Source organism: Chelmon rostratus, chromosome 17, assembly GCF_017976325.1.
Source record: "Chelmon rostratus isolate fCheRos1 chromosome 17, fCheRos1.pri, whole genome shotgun sequence".
Taxonomy (NCBI): Eukaryota; Metazoa; Chordata; class Actinopteri; order Chaetodontiformes; family Chaetodontidae; genus Chelmon; species Chelmon rostratus.
This window is the reverse complement of record NC_055674.1, coordinates 15,115,361-15,130,806: the sequence shown is the minus strand read 5'-3', so window position 1 is coordinate 15,130,806 and position 15,446 is coordinate 15,115,361. Positions and strand designations below refer to the sequence as shown.

General features: G+C 43.1%; 2 protein-coding genes across 2 annotated transcripts in view; one reads left to right on the top strand and one right to left on the bottom strand.

The window, feature by feature from the left end:
- Positions 1–290: 290 nt before the first annotated feature.
- Positions 291–3,486, bottom strand: LOC121621031. The gene is made up of 4 exons (XM_041957328.1): positions 3,326–3,486; positions 3,135–3,228; positions 1,860–2,180; positions 291–1,786 (listed from the first exon to the last, which is right to left on the bottom strand). Exons 1-4 carry the CDS (start codon positions 3,365–3,367, stop codon positions 1,428–1,430), a joined length of 816 nt encoding a protein of 271 aa, XP_041813262.1. The 5' UTR covers positions 3,368–3,486; the 3' UTR covers positions 291–1,427.
- Positions 3,487–12,318: 8,832 nt separating this feature from the next.
- LOC121620940 (alpha-1,6-mannosylglycoprotein 6-beta-N-acetylglucosaminyltransferase B) overlaps positions 12,319–15,446 on the top strand; it is a 52,042-nt gene continuing 48,914 nt past the window's right edge. The window contains exons 1-2 of the mRNA XM_041957194.1: positions 12,319–12,637; positions 13,915–14,027. Coding sequence (XP_041813128.1) covers positions 12,570–12,637; positions 13,915–14,027 — 181 coding nt within the window. The 5' untranslated portion in view covers positions 12,319–12,569. The remainder of the gene's footprint in view (positions 12,638–13,914; positions 14,028–15,446) is intronic.

Genomic DNA, 15,446 nt, shown 5'->3' with positions numbered 1-15,446 from the left:
GTTTTGGCACTCGTGCAAGAGACTTCATGGTCTGTGAGGTCTTCTGAATTTGGATGATCGCATCAGATTTGCAAAAGAAGAAATGCGTAACAATAAACCGGCTGAAATGCACAGATAACACAGCAGACAGCCCGTTGCTGTCTCACCATCCACCTGAGCATAACCTTTGGTGTCCTTTGAAACTTGCACCACTGAGCAGAGAAATTATACATCGCAGGAACAAAAGCACATTCAATAAGCTTTGTAGCCTGTGGTGACCTTTACTGGTCCTTAAAAGCCTCAAACTAGTTCAACATTGAACACCAAACTAAAACAGAACCAAATTCACACTCACTGTGTCTCTGAAAAGAGAGAACAGTGTGTGTGCAAAGAGCAACAGTTCTGTTCTTTTCAAGCATGGCGACACGCCGAGGCAGCACTTACGAAATATTGCCTAAACTGCCTCATCTAATCTACCTAATCATACCGGAATCTTTTGTTAGACTAAATAAAAAAGAAACAGAAAAAAAAACCAATGGGATTTAATGTACATTTTGCACCACGTGTCCCTTATCTATTTATCTTACTTCCTGTATTGTAGATTTTCAGATTTTTTTAGCCATTCACATGAAACATGTCTGCATTAAAACCTTTGCTGTTTTTTTTTCCTTGCCAAAGTACTAGTGGGTAAATTTCCTCTCCTGCAGTGTTCATGTACTTCAATGAATTCAGAATACAGACTGGACCTGTCCTTTACAGCATTTACAACATGCACGAGGTGCTCACAAGCAGGAAATCCTTATTATTCTTACATGGGAAGAGTGCCTCCTTCTGGCCATCAGGAAGAAGTAAAGATTAAAAAAAAAGAAAATTCTAGGTTACAGTAAGACGTACCAGTAAAAGAAGATTGAATATAAAACTTGAAAATAGAAAACCCTGTTTTCAGGAAAACTGTACATTTTTAATTCAGTCAAAGTCCTTTGGCGCAGTCCAGAGTTCACAGTCATTACATGTGAATGACTTCAGTGAGCAGGCTTTGTTTTCAAAGGATCTGTGCTGATTTTTACTCAAGCCTATCAATAAATGGTCTGACTTCATCCTCTCCAGTCGACGATTTACTCATCAGTGAAATATTCCGGGTTGTTGGCACATGAAAACCTGCAAGCCTTTCCAGAGAAGACAGTTGCCCAGAGCCTCTCAAGTGCCAGAACTTGGTAATTATTATAGTAAAACCAAAACTTGCCCACTCTTTGGCAGCTTTGTGCAACAATAACAAACTGCATGCATTAGGTCGGATGAAGCATAAAGTCTAATACACCTAATCTTTAATAACTTCCTGCCTCATTTGTTGGCTCATTTTTATTTCATTTTCATATTTCAGCTCCCCAAAATGCCACCTGGAATCAAACCCTGCACTGAAAACCTGATTTTTTTTTTTCTTGGCTCCTTTATGTCATAAATGTCAACAGCATGATTTCCACCATTAAAAAGATCCCCTGCAGTCGGACCATGCTTCCTGATGACTTCTGTCCCTTGGCCTTTGGCAGCTGACGGCTGGAGGTGTACTTCCCGGCAGAGGGCATCCACAGTGAGCAGTTATAAGGCTGGCTCAGGTTTCCTTTCTGCACGTCTATAGTGCTCCAGACATTGTACCGTCCGTGTTGGTCCTCCTCTTCCTCTGTGCTGGCAGAGTCTGTTAAGTTTACATCTCCCTGGAACCAGTGGATGATGCCACTGGGGTAGACCCCGCTGAACCAGCACTTAGCGTGAGACCCGTTGATGGACGAGTTAGAACTTCCAGAGCAATCTGTGAAGATCGAGGACTTTTAGAACGATGGAAGAAGACAGAAAATGTTAAAAAAGATTTAAATGTACCTCACCTACTACTGAGACAACAGTTGTGGCAGAGCTTGCTCCCACTTTGGAGCGTAGTTTACAGATGTAGTTTCCCCGGCTGACCGGCATCACGTTGAGGAGAGTCAGAGTGAGGCTGTGGGTCTGGGGGGTCTTCGCCGTGCTCTCGCACAGAACCTCGGGGTCAGGCCGGCGGTCTCCATATTGGCAAGTCTTATTTCGAAATAGCCAGGTAAATAATGTGATGTCCGACTGATGCGATAACGTGGCCTCACATGTCAGTGTCACGTTTTCTCCACACCGTGCCGCCACCTGGGAAATTGTCTGAAGCTTCACATCGTCACCGACTGAGTTATCAGAGAGAGGGATGATCAGGTTAAAGGACATAACACAGTCTGATGAATGATTCCTGCAACATCACATCACTGATCTATTTTATTAACATTTTATTATCATTACTCAGTCTAATGTCAATATTTGTATTTCTCGAGTAACTATTTTGGGGTCACTAGAAAGACTACATTCAAATTATTATAATTATCTGTAAAAGCAGTCTGCAGAGATTCAGTCTCTGAGCTAAGGCTGATTTAGTTTTTTGGCTTTTCAATTAAACACACGTCTGTTAAGTTTTTATCTGTCGTTGAATGAGGTGGCACAGCTGTGACGGTGTTCACTTTATTGCAGAAAGTCAGATAAGAAGATCGATTCCACTCTCGTGCCCTTACAATGTGTGGCTACAGCCAGCAGCCAATTAGCTTAGCTTAGCACCAAAACTTGGAAAAAGGTGGAACCAGCTAGCCTGGCTCTGTCCAAATGTAACAAAATCCACCTCACAGCAAAACTAAACTTGCGTCATGATGTCTTGTTCGTTTGATCCATACTAACACAGTGTGAAGTGTGAAAGCAGCAGTAAATGGGCTTTGTGTTGGACTGACGTCGGGCAGGACCCTGCTTGCAGTAAGTTATGCTAAGCTAAGTTAAAGTTTTGTCGCTGTGTTTTCATCGCACAGACGTGAGAGTGCATTGATTATCTCACCTGTCTCCCAGCTAGAGAGCCATTAGTGTTTTTGCCATAATGTTGAAAATTTACCATAAACAAAAGAGAAACAAACTGAAAAAGTCAGTGGGTCTCTTCTGAAAGAGCTACACTTTGTCTTTTTCTTGAAATCATAACAAAAAAAGCGTCCATGCAATCATGAGCACATGCTTTGTGTTCGCCCTCCATGAGCCATAACCTTTCAGATCATTTACAAAGAGCATTCTGATGAACATGTCTTTTCATGCACAAAACCAAGCCTCACCAGTGACGCTGAATGCTGAAGTGAGCCAGATGATAGAGACCCAGTCACGAACATGCCGTGTCCTCACACCGGGGAGCAAACTCATCACTGTTCTCTGTATTAAAATCAATATTTATCTCATCAGATGGACCAGATGAAAGCCAAACACAGACACCTACTGCATGAGGTGAAACAGGCTCGGCTCCACTCACCATGGTGCTCTCCTGAACACGCAGCCACCCGGCGCCTCTCATCCGGTGTAGATTTGTACGCCGCTGCAGCTCAGGTCTGCTTCACTGAATGAGGACGTGTGCTGCGTGGAGGATCATCCGCCGAGTCAGCCTCAGCTTTTTCAAAGACTCCTCAGATCATGTGGTGTCAGGATTGGCTCGAGCGTGAGTTAACATGCCCTGGAATGAATGACTGAGAAACACGAGGAAGAGGGAAGGTTTACTCTCCTGCCTCCTGCATGAAACCCCTCATGGAAAGAAAACAACCGACACATGGGGCCCGTTTCTTGTAAAGTGGCTCTACTTTCCTTTCCTTTTCTCAAGCTTACACTTAACTCTGACAGAAAATTCTATTCTATTATTTTTAGCCTTAAAAGGCCATCCTCACTTATTTTATCAGCACGTATGTGTTATCAATATGTTTAATACTTCATTAGGAAATTGGATTTAATCAGTTTTGTTCCCCTTTCCTCCAAAGAGAGATCTTCACACATGTATTTATCATGCAATTGACTGTTTTAGAGGTTTTCTACGTCAGTGTTGTGGTTTCCATTAGAATTTGACCCTTGCCTCTGACAGCTAGCAGTGTTTGTGTTGTCTCTTGATAGGTCAGGATAAGAAGAACTCACTGTAGGGGTTAAAGTTTTCAATAACAGCGTTGTATTTTCTTCAGAGAGGGAGATTTTTGTGTTTAATACGACTCATATTCATTCATATTTGTCCCTGAGGGGTTTCTGCCACTTATCTGTTGACCTGACTGTGAATGTGCAGATCCTTAGTTCGGGCTGTTATGCTGCTACAGTGGAAACGCTTCTTCTTAATCACCCGAGAGCCTCTCCGCATCTTTGAGAGATTTACTTGGAGCATCAATTACAGATTACATCGAGCAGCCACATTTGAAGCGGTATGAGCTGCGAGAAAGACAAGTAAGAACAAGCGAAGTCTCTGCCTTCACAGATGATGGTACACACGTCATAGATCTGACTGTTTATTCTGATCAGTCAGCGCAAGACACATTCGTATTAGTCACTTTGTAAACAGCCTGTTGTACACCAGTTTATCTGTCGATGCTTTCAGATAGGCTTGTGTAACACTTCTCACTCTGACTCACTCAAGCCACTTATCTCCGGAGGCAGATGCCAAAAAGGTGTGAGTGCCTCACAGGGCGGCGCTGGGAAAATTTGTCAGATAAATTCCTCACAACACTAAATCTTCTCTGTTATCCAGTTGTCCAAGAACAAGAGCGGCCAATGAAATAAGAACAAACAGTGTTGACTGTGATTGAATTAAGAAAATACAAGACTAATGTGTTGATTTTCATTTTGCTCCTACACAAGCTACAAGTTATCTTGATGTCCTGCTGAGAGCAGATCCATTTTTCGTGTAAATAATTTATACGAAACATTTTACATCTCGCAGCAACAACTGCACTCAAGACATATCGATTCTGTATCATTTTCATCCACATTTTCAAGCCACAGACTCGTCCCACCCACAGTCTCCAGTTTCACAGCGAGCAGTGGAAAGGAGCTGCAGTGTGTGTGGAGAGGAGAGGCCTGATTATCAAGATAGAAGCATATCATCTGCTTGTATCAGCCAGAAGCTGGTGGTAATACAGCAGGAGGGAAATCTGTCCAGACATCTCCAAGTGCCACAGTGAGCCAGTGAGAAAAGGCCTCACAGCGAGGGCATAAGGAACCTTTTTTAAATCAAAAGTTTCTTTGTTCAATATTATCACTTGTTTCCATTCACACCTGGAATTACATGTGATGTGTATCTGGATGCATCATCTGGAGAATCGCATCCAATCCGATCCCCGCACTTACGCCCGATAAGCAACCTTATATCTTGATTTTGGCTCACATTATGACTGCATCAGACCTGTCGACAAACATGGCGTGCTCCAGGTCAGGGAACGCAATTCACAAATACTGGAGTCCCTCATTTTTTTACTGACTTTTTGAGAGGGAAGATTAGCCAGCCGCCGCTGCTTTGCTGGCGTTGTTTGAACTCGCAGGAAAGTTGTTTTTAAGAATGAGGTCATGCTGTACGGATCACATTTACACCTGGCTGAGCTCTAATCACAATGCAGGACATTAGAGCAAATATGGGTCGTACTAACCTACTTGCACAGAGGACCTATATGGTTGTTTTTCCGGTGAGGACGGGCTGATATTAACATGTGATATTATCATGGCATCTACACAAGGGCACAGGATCCATGGGCTTTTACATTCATACCTGACATTAAGATGCGTTTTTGTTGTCTTGATTGTGCCAACATTGTGATTGGATCAATGCAAACTGGGGCTAGTGGACATGTCAACAAGGCAAGGCAAGATTTCTTAGCTGATGTTGCCACCACCTGTAGCTGTTGCCAGGCTTGCTTGATTTAGTATGAAGATCTGGAGTTAGGTGACCTTTAAACCTGTTGGACGACCACCTCCAAATGTCCAGTCGATCCCAATACACGCTCACACATTTACACCTTGGATAAGTATTAATTTTTCCACATCCAGACGTTAAATCCAGATTCAGATCTTGTTTTAATGCCAGGTGTAAATGGGGTAACATGGCCTGACCGATGTGATCATGTTCTGATCACAGTGCATTCAGATTTGGCATTAACATGCTTTTCCTTATGCAGATATGAAATGTAAATGGTGTCTACATGTCAACATAAGGATAATTATCAAAAAGCAATTGCATAAATCACATTAATAGAGAAAATTTTACCATATTTCAGCCCAGAAAAATGTAAGCTCAATCCCTCACATGTCTACAGTTTGACACAAATGCGTATGCTAACAAACAATCCACTAAACAATAATGATCCTTCTAGTTTGACATGATAAGCAATGTTAATAATGATATAAAAAAGCAAGAAATGTTTGTCATGTGCTACATTACATTTCTAAGGCATTCTTTATTGTGCATGACGGACAAGATTATCTGGAACACCTTGCAGTTTTAAGCATTGTGAACACCCCGAAGTACGACCTAAGAGCTTCCATAAAGTTGAGTGCTCTCTGGATTTAGTACAAACAACCACCAGGCTTTCAGCTTGAAGGTAATTTAAACTGATGCTACTGTTCAGGTGTTTTGAGTCTTCATCAAAATCATCTGATTTTCCTGAAAATACATTTGCACACAAAATATTAAGTCATCTGCAGTTAGAGGCAAGCACATATTCCATCACGTAACTTTATTAATACCCAGCAGATAAAAAAGATTTCTGCTTGAGGAAAAATTGGCAAGAACAGGTAGATGAACTCCAAACAGGCTGAGGCAGGCAGCATGTGTGGAAATAATATCGCCTTGAAACGCACTGGCCGTCCTGTCTTAACACAAAGACGGTAATTAGAGATGTGGAGCAGTTGGGAAATCATGCGGCAGGTCAGGGCTGATTGGCGATGAGCCGCAGGTGTGCGGGGCAGGGGAGCACACTGAGGACGCCTGGTGGACAGGTGAGGAATGACCAAACAAGAGCACCTGGAGTCACAACAAAGACAGCCAGAGTTTGAGAGAAGTACGTAAGTGAAACACCATTTTCTTGTCGACCAAAACAAACAGAATATTGTCAGACTTTTTTTCAGATGTATGTGCGAGTTGAAAGCAGTTGAGCTTGGGATTGTTGTCAGTGTGTTCCTCTCCGCTGAAAGACAGACAAGAGGAGTAGAAAACAAAGTCTGTATTTGGGGGGAGAGGAGTGATCAGCTCTGAACCTCCAGGAGAAGGTTTCTCTCATGTGTCAGGATCCTGTCTGTGCCAAAGAACTGATGAGAAGCATTTCAGTCTGCCAGCACTGCTTTGCAAAATGAATGAAGCTGATTTGTGCTTCCACGGTGCAGCACAGCACGAAGGCTGAACAAACACAGGCGCAGTCTTACAAACCCTGTAGTTTTCTGAGTGCTTTTCATTTCATTTGAGGTCTTTTGAAAAGTTCAAGGTTACAGTGCATTTTTTTTTTACTTCGCAAGTCTTCACAAGGATTTTTTAAAGTCTGCCTGCAGTTTTATACCTTCCCACTTGATGGGGTATTGTATAAATCATATTAAGACTCTATTTGCAGCACAGAGGCATTTGGTCTTTTTTGAGGTGAAACACTATGTGACTGCAGATAAACACGGTTTAAAGAGTTTTCCTCACGTCCTCAGTGAGGAGCCAGATCACAGCTAATGTTGCACGATTTGTTGCAGTATTTCTTTCTGCATGCAGTGAGTGAACTTGGACAGCAGTGAACTCACCTGAAACTTCCCAAAAATCTCCCCAGTCTTCCAAGAAGTAAATGCACCAGGCTTTTCTGGGTAGTTTGCCTTTCACGCAACTTTGATCTGTCTCTATACACACACCTCTGCGTGAGAAAGAGTGTGAGCTCACACCTGTATTTAGAATTCCCACATTTTGACGGAAGCAGCTCTTTTTATGTAGCGCAGTGTGACGACGACGAAGAGAATCCCAGAAACCTTGAAAGCGACTTGCGAGGTGCTGCTCTGCACACACAGTCACTCACACGGGATGTATACAGGTAGACTTGCTGTGAAACTGTTGAAGAGTGCATTTTAAATATTAATTTAAATATGCTCGTATATATTTTATTGAATTGTTATTCAAGTGTGAAAGCCTCTGCAGAGGGAGGAGAGAGAGGAGAGGCACGACCATGAGGATTCAAAGATCCTCTCTGCTGGACTCTGCTGGGGTTTGCAAAATGTCAGTTACACACATCTATTAGTGCCGTTGCTATTACATGCATGGCCATTAAGACTTTAATGGATGTCAGTCTTAATGGAGCTGCATAAATGAACATCAAGACTATTTCTGCGTTTTCATCACCGATATTGGAGCATCACAAGTGCCGTGCATCACTCTCAGTTACATTAATGGCTGTTATGGACATTTATGGCAATGCAAAGCAGGTGATCTGTCAGTGAGAGGCGAGATACGTGCTGAGAGCGCCTTCATGAATGACGACTCATCATGTGTTGCTGGTGAGTGTGGCAGGTTGGAGAGATGGAAATGGAAAGACTGTAAAAATAAAATTGTGTCTTTCAAGTGTCCATGGGTGGAGTCATACAAGCAGCACAGAGCCTCAGTGTGAGACTGGCAGTAAATTGCAGTTTTAGAAGAATGGCACAAGCTGGTTTCACCTGAAGCATGTTGAAAGACGTGGTTTGACAGCTGTTTAGAGGAATGAAAGCCAAAGTCAAAGCAGGGTGTGCCGATATAAGCAGATAGTTTGTTCACTTCTTTACAGTTTAGCTTTTGTTGCACATAATGGAGAGGAAAAAATCTGGTGACTTAAATGTAATTAAGTCACCTTGCCCCCGGGTATGTGTTTAAACCAATAATAACAATCTCATTTTTTTTTCTTAAGATTACATAAAGATTAAATAAATACTGTGACATTTTACATCAGCAATCTACAGTACTGAAAGAAAGGTACCTACTTGTAATGCAAGATATATGCTACTTCTACAGTCGCCAGGGGCTAAGTGGAAAGACTGTGGAGTAAGTAAGCTATTAATTAATCTGAAAGATAGGGAATGTTAAATTATCTGGCTAAACTATCCACACATTGAATCAGCTGTAACGCCTGAATACAAGGTATTGCAGTTCCACAAAAACTAATGTTAAAGCTAATGTCAGTTATCAAGTGAGCACAGACGCTAAAAGAGCTAGCTGCTAGCTAAAAGTAAAGCATAAACAATTGAAATAGCTAACTTGCTAGAAAACATTTGAATTAGTTAGCTAAAAGTGTAAATGGTAAAAGTTCAAAAATGGATAAATGATTGAAATGGCAAGTTGGCTGGCTAAAATAAATGGATAAACTGTTAGCTAAAAGCAGTGGATAAACGGTTGAAATAGCTAGTTAGCAAGCCAGATAAATGTAGTTGATAAATGGCTGAAACGGCTAGTTAGCAAGCTAGCTAAAAGTAGTTGATAAATAGTTGAAGTAGCTGGTTAGCTAATAGCAACGGATGAATGACAAATAGTGAGTTGACTAGCTAAAAGTATGGATAAACAGTTGAAACGGTCAGCTAAAAGTAATGGATAAATGGTTGAAATAGGGAGTTGGATAGCTGAAAGTAGCCTGACTTGGGTGACAGCTCAGGTATATGAAAAAAATGAACAATATACACTTTCATATCATTAAACAACATCCAGTTCAATAGAAGGAACAGTTTATTGGAACAAAAACGAGAGCCTGTGTTTATCTGTAAGAGGCTGTTGGGGTATGTCAGAAAATGCTGGCAGCCACTTAAGTATACTGACAACATAACAGCATATTGTAAGTAATGTTATCCCAGAGGATAACTGTTGTACCGTTTGTCTTCTCTTATCCAGTCAGTATTGATATTTTCATGTGATCTCTCTTTATTTTCAGCTTTTTAGTCACAGCCATTTCTTTTGAAGCAAACTACAAGTTGTAAAAATCAGCCATCAACCACGCATGAACTTGAGTGTCACTGAAATCACTTTATAACCACTTTGTGAAATGAGTGTTTGCATCCTATCTAAAAGTATGGAAGGCTTTATTTCCCCTGAAAGCCCATAATTATCCTGCCTTTACTCAGACACTTACAGTAACTATTGTGGCGTTCTAGCTACGAACATCATGGAGGTCGGGTCCAGAGAAGGGCGCTGGAGACGGCAACTTTTTTCTTTGAGGATATTTTTTTGTTTTTTAGCTTGTGCTTTGAGTGAGGCTGAGCAAAGAATAAAAGATATGTGGGCCGAAGTACTGAGAACTGCCCTGCTTAGCATTCACTCCATGATTTTCTCCCACATTCCTGGCAGACAAACAATAGTAAAAACATTTGGTATACTAAAGATTCACTATGTGCCTTGGTTTTATTCCTACAATGATCAAAACTACGCTGCTCAGTGCATTTGGTTTTCCACCCGTTTTGTAACACATGAGCCTGTATTTTCCACTTTTCCCAGAAGTACAGCACATTTCCCTGTTAAATACAAATACGGTGTTTAAAGGCAATACTTTTACAAGTTCTTTGTCCTTGGGCGTCTGCTTTTGTGAATCCTCAGTAAGGCCGAGGGAGTCCAAATCAAACTGTGGGAGGAAGAGAGAGGAACTGCAATGGAAGTAGATACTCAAGAGACAAATATATATGCCGAGAGAAAGATAGGGAGACTAAAACAGTGAAGCAGTATCTGTCAGTGAGATAACAAATATTGTGGATAGATAACACAGTGGCGGAGAGGTCAACCTGAAGTAGGAGACGATTACTAAGAACAGGAAGACAAATCAGAGGATAGAGACAACAATTACTCAAAGAAATAGAGGACAGAGAAAGAGGACATGAAAGAGAAAAGAGGATAAAGTTTGAGAGATATGCTGAGAGGGTGCTGCTGGTGTCCTTGGTCAAACTCTGAATGGGTGCAATTAGGATTCATCTTCTCATTGATTGGGTCAGACTCAATGAGTGCTCGCTTATCCCTGAGTGTTTTGCTTGTCCATGCAGCCAAAGGTAGACGCTGCTTTCTAATGAGTAGAATGTTTTCGTCAATCTGGTGTCTTGCTGAGGTTTTCTGTCATTCGGTCCGGTAATGAAGTCCCGCAGCCGGTCAGGTGAAGACCAGTCGGTTGTCATCTGGCAGTACGTGAAGGTGAGCAGTCCAGCGGTGCTTTGGAAACCTCAGTCCAGCCCTGTAATGTCAGCAGAGTCACTCTCACGGGGCTATGGGCCAAGAGGCAATCGTGGCAACAGGCAGAACAAAGGCCCAACATAGTAGCCAGAGTGAAAACAGTTGTCATGGCAACAGAGGATGCTGCTGCTTGCTGTTCATTAGGCCATCACTGGATGTGGCCATGGACAACCTGTTTTTATTATTATTATTGTCATTTGATGTTCACTTTTTCCTTAATGACATACACTAGCTATACTGAGGTCAAGTTCATTTTGTTTTTGTATGTTTTCTTCAGTGTTTCATTTCAAGACATTCTCAAGCAACTGAGGGACTGTTGATGCAAAAGCAGAAAACACAACAGGAACTGTGTTGTGTTTTAAATTCATGGTGCATCAACTCTTCAATAATGTAACAAAAATGAATTGATCAACACTGTTAATGTAATACCTCCAGGAAACATTTCACAGGCCATCCTGTGAATGGAATGGCCAACATTTTCTTTTAATCAGGGAGGTTTCACATAATTAAAATACCTCACAAAGACTGGCGCAATCTTTTTTTTTTTTTTTTTTTTTTTTAACATTTTAAAAGCCATATGCAAAGAGTAGAGATGCTCCCTGCGGAAACGGGATCCTGCTGCAGCAGAGCTGCCTCACGCTGCTGTCGCTGCATTCTGTACTTTGTCCGCTGGGGGTCGCTGCTGAGCTGCTGTCAGCAGGAGCTGTCCACGGTGCTGAAATGTGCCCAGACACATTGAAGGGAACAACTGAATGAAGGAGGAACAATATCAGACCGAATTCATACTGGAAACCACTGCATGTTACAGGTCATGTTATATTGATTGACTGTATGTGTGTGTGTTTGTGTGTGTATATATATATATATATATATATATAACGATCCGTTTTGCTGAATTAATATACCATTAGATCAGATTACACCACCTGTCATGATGAATGGTTCACTGTCACCAACAGTTACCTTAATTTGAATTGTTTGCAGCAACATTTTAAAACGTGCTTATATTAGATTGACATGGTTTTATTAGTACTGTCTGATTCTTCATCCATGGCCTGCTTTCTTTTCTTTCTTTTTTAAAAAAAAACAAAAAAAACACAGAATGAATTCCGTTTTCCAGTCTGATCGTTAGATGGCGCTATCACTAAACGAGCCAACGGGCCAAAGAGGTTCACATACAGTGAGAAAGAGTCAGTCAGTTTCAAGGAATTCGAGGAAGTCAGCAGTCCCGTGTTATTGTGCTCCATGCCGCTTTACTCCCAGGACTGAACAGGGATACAGCTGATTAAAGGACACTTTTCCTTCTTGTTCCTGCTCATTCCTCTGCAGGACCTGAAGGAGGACCATCGACCCGCTGCTGCAGGACGCTCCGCCGGGATTCCCGCTCAGGTTGTTGGCACGCGGCGCAGCTCGGAGCGCCGCCGCGGCTGGAAGTTGCCCGCCGTCATCACGCGCTCAGTCACGCCTCGGGACTCCGGCCCAAAGTTATGCTTTCGACGCTGGCTGCCACGCAGACCCGCACAATGTCAAGGAGACCCGGCGCTTTCTGCGAGTGTGGAAAATGACTGCGACCAGCTCCGACCTTTTCATTATGGTGAGGAGATGCCTTCTCACTTTCAAACCATTCAGGTAAGAACGGGAACCCTTTTTTTTTAATTTTAAGATGCAAAAGAAAAGAAAATACAAAATTGGTAGTTATTAAGTCGCCGTGCAAGCATTTAATGCATAGCACGATGTCACTGTATAATGGTTGTTTTCCACAATTTGCTGCAAAATCGTGCGAGTTCAGCGAATTGGCTTTAATTAGAGCACCGGGGCGCGCGCTGTGCTCAAACGTTATTAACGTTTGCTTACGCAGCTAAAAGTTTCACCACCCGCAGCTGGAGACCAGCGAGAGCAGACCAAGTGACCATAAACTCATTAACTCATTAAAACTAACAGCTCGACCAGATAGTTCGTGCACGAGCTCCGGGACTCGTGAGCGTGGTGGTGATGGTGTGCAGGCCAGGAGAGGCGTGAAGTTCCCACATGTTTTACAGCTTTCTGAGTTAATACAGTGGTGTTCGTGCATTATGCTCTGCCAGGGCCGGTTTAACATGCCAATGGGCAACTCACACACTCATACTGTGCAGCTCAGTGAGTGGCAGAGAGAGAAGAGGCCTCACTGCAGAATCATCAGTATTGTGGTTTGTCACACAGCGTGCATGCTTCCCTGAACATTAAATCCCAGTTTTTCACCATTACCTCACACCTTAGATAGAAATCTGGCTCCATCATTCACTGGGGCTCTGTTGTCAGTTCTCTGCCTCACAATGATTTCAGAAAGCGAGCCGTGGTGCACAGAGTGGAAGTGTGACAATCTGTCCTGCTGCCCGTCCCTCATAAAAGGATTGTTTCCAGACGTCTCTCAGCACAGCTCTCTCAGCGTGCAGGCGAAAGAGGCTTGAACTAATCGCTCCAAAGCGTCTGTTTTCAAAGCTTGAGAAGTTGAGAGATGTTCACTGCTCTCTGCAAAACGCAGCCACTGGCCTGTGTTTTAATGCTTTTATTTGGGACGTTAGCTCACGGTGCGCAGAGCGATGCAGAAAGCTCATCCATGTGACGGTTCATTTGAGCTGACACAGCCAAGCGAGAACACGATGCTTTTCCGTGGGTTCATCGGTGCAACATGAACTTTGGGAAATATGTCCACGCTCCATGAAGCTCGACAGAGGTCTTAGAGTGATGTTGTCTCAAAGAGCTCGTCTCGGAGTGAGCCCTCTTGCACACATGCCTTGTTTCACAATCATCTTCTTCTTCTACTGTCTTGTCATGTGTCTGTCCCCTGCACTCTGTCTCATGAGCTCTAACCTTGTCATTCTCTTGTGCCACGTAATCAGTCTCTCGTCTCCGTCTCTCTCCTGCAGGATCTTTGTGGTGGGGATTGGGTTCTTCAGCCTGTGCTTTCTAATGACCTCTCTCGGGGGCCAGTTCTCTACCAAGAGACCCGGAGATTCCCCCTTCACCGTGCGAGCCGAAGGTAAGCCTGCGTCTGCGTGGTCGCCTGTGACTAAGGGGGCTGCGGCCTGCGCTGGTAATGAACAGGCAGGGAACATGCTGAGAGCTTCGCGGGGATTCCTTGATTGCCGCCGGCGGGCTGACAGACCCGCTCACTTTGCTCATTGCATGGAGAAGCTGCTCTCTTCTCTCATGCCTCCATCTTTTTTTTTTTTTTTTTTTTTTACACCTGCTTTCATCTCTGCCCAGCGCCCACATGGCCTGGTTCTGACCCACATGGACTCATTTGGAGTAGTACGCTGATGTTTTGCAGGACTTTGCAGTTTTTTGTGAATGTTTAGATTTTGGTTATCTTGACCCTGGTTGTGTTCAGGTGAATAGAGCCGATACACTAAATTCATCATGTAGAGCAGGCACGTCAAACTCATTCCATAAAGGGCTGTGTGGCTGCAGGTTTTTGGAGCACACCAGGCCAACCAATCAACATCAAGGGATCACTTAGTTATCAGCTGAAGACTGAGATCAGCTGATTAATTGATTCCAGCCAGGTGTGCTCCTCCTTGGTTGGAACGAAAACCTGCAGCCACACGGCCCTTTATGGAATGAGTTTGACATGCCTGATGTAGAGGAAGTAGCTCACCGATGAGTTTCCTCTTATAAGCTCAAGCAAGCAAAAATAAGTTATTGCAAACATGATCTACTCTGGCAGGAGGATTTAAGTGTGAAAGTAATAGTACTATTAATGATATAAGTCATGTTTTAAGACAGAAAACCAGCCCTTGAATGTGATGTCATGATGGGACAGTGATTTGTCTCCTAAAGAACGGACTGATTGACAGCTTCCTTTTGACAAATCAAACCTGATCTCAGAAAGTCCACATGGCCACTCAGGTGTTGTAGTAGCTCGCAACACTGACCTTGCCCTCGCGGAGATCAACAAATCAAAGCCAGAAACAAAGTCCAATATACTTCAGAGACCCCACCCCTGAGAGAAACCTGTTATCTTTCTCAGCACGTTCTCAGTGTTTGTGCTATGTGCCTCTGCATATAAATCACTACAGCAGTAGCCATTTGGGAGAGTCGGTGTTAGCGTTTGGACTATTGTCTCTCACCTTTTTATCTCCGCCTGGCACAAGGTTGACGCTGCGTGTCATCCTCTGTGACGGGTACCAGCTGGCATGGGGAGAAGCCGTGCTGCCATCTCTCAGAGCCCATCCAAGGACACCAGTTATTTGGGGTTTTTATGGAAAAACATTATGCTGACGAGGTCATCGTTCTTTGAATAATCCCTCTCAAATAATGCAGTCCACCTTTGGACCGACCACTGGCCAGCATGTGGCCCCATGGTGGTCCTATAACATGTAAGGATAGTGTTGAAATGGTTTTGACTGACTTTGACTGATTACTGCACTAATACCGGCATAGTCATAATAATAAAAGT

Excerpts from the sequence above, each read along its gene's own strand:
- LOC121621031 (XM_041957328.1), bottom strand. The coding sequence starts at position 3,367 with ATGAGAGGCGCCGGGTGGCTGCGTGTTCAGGAGAGCACCATG. Across the intron at positions 2,181-3,134 it reads TTCAGCATTCAGCGTCACTG|TCGGTGACGATGTGAAGCTT; the intron begins GTGAGGCTTGGT and ends CTGATAACTCAG. Across the intron at positions 1,787-1,859 it reads AACTGTTGTCTCAGTAGTAG|ATTGCTCTGGAAGTTCTAAC; the intron begins GTGAGGTACATT and ends CGATCTTCACAG.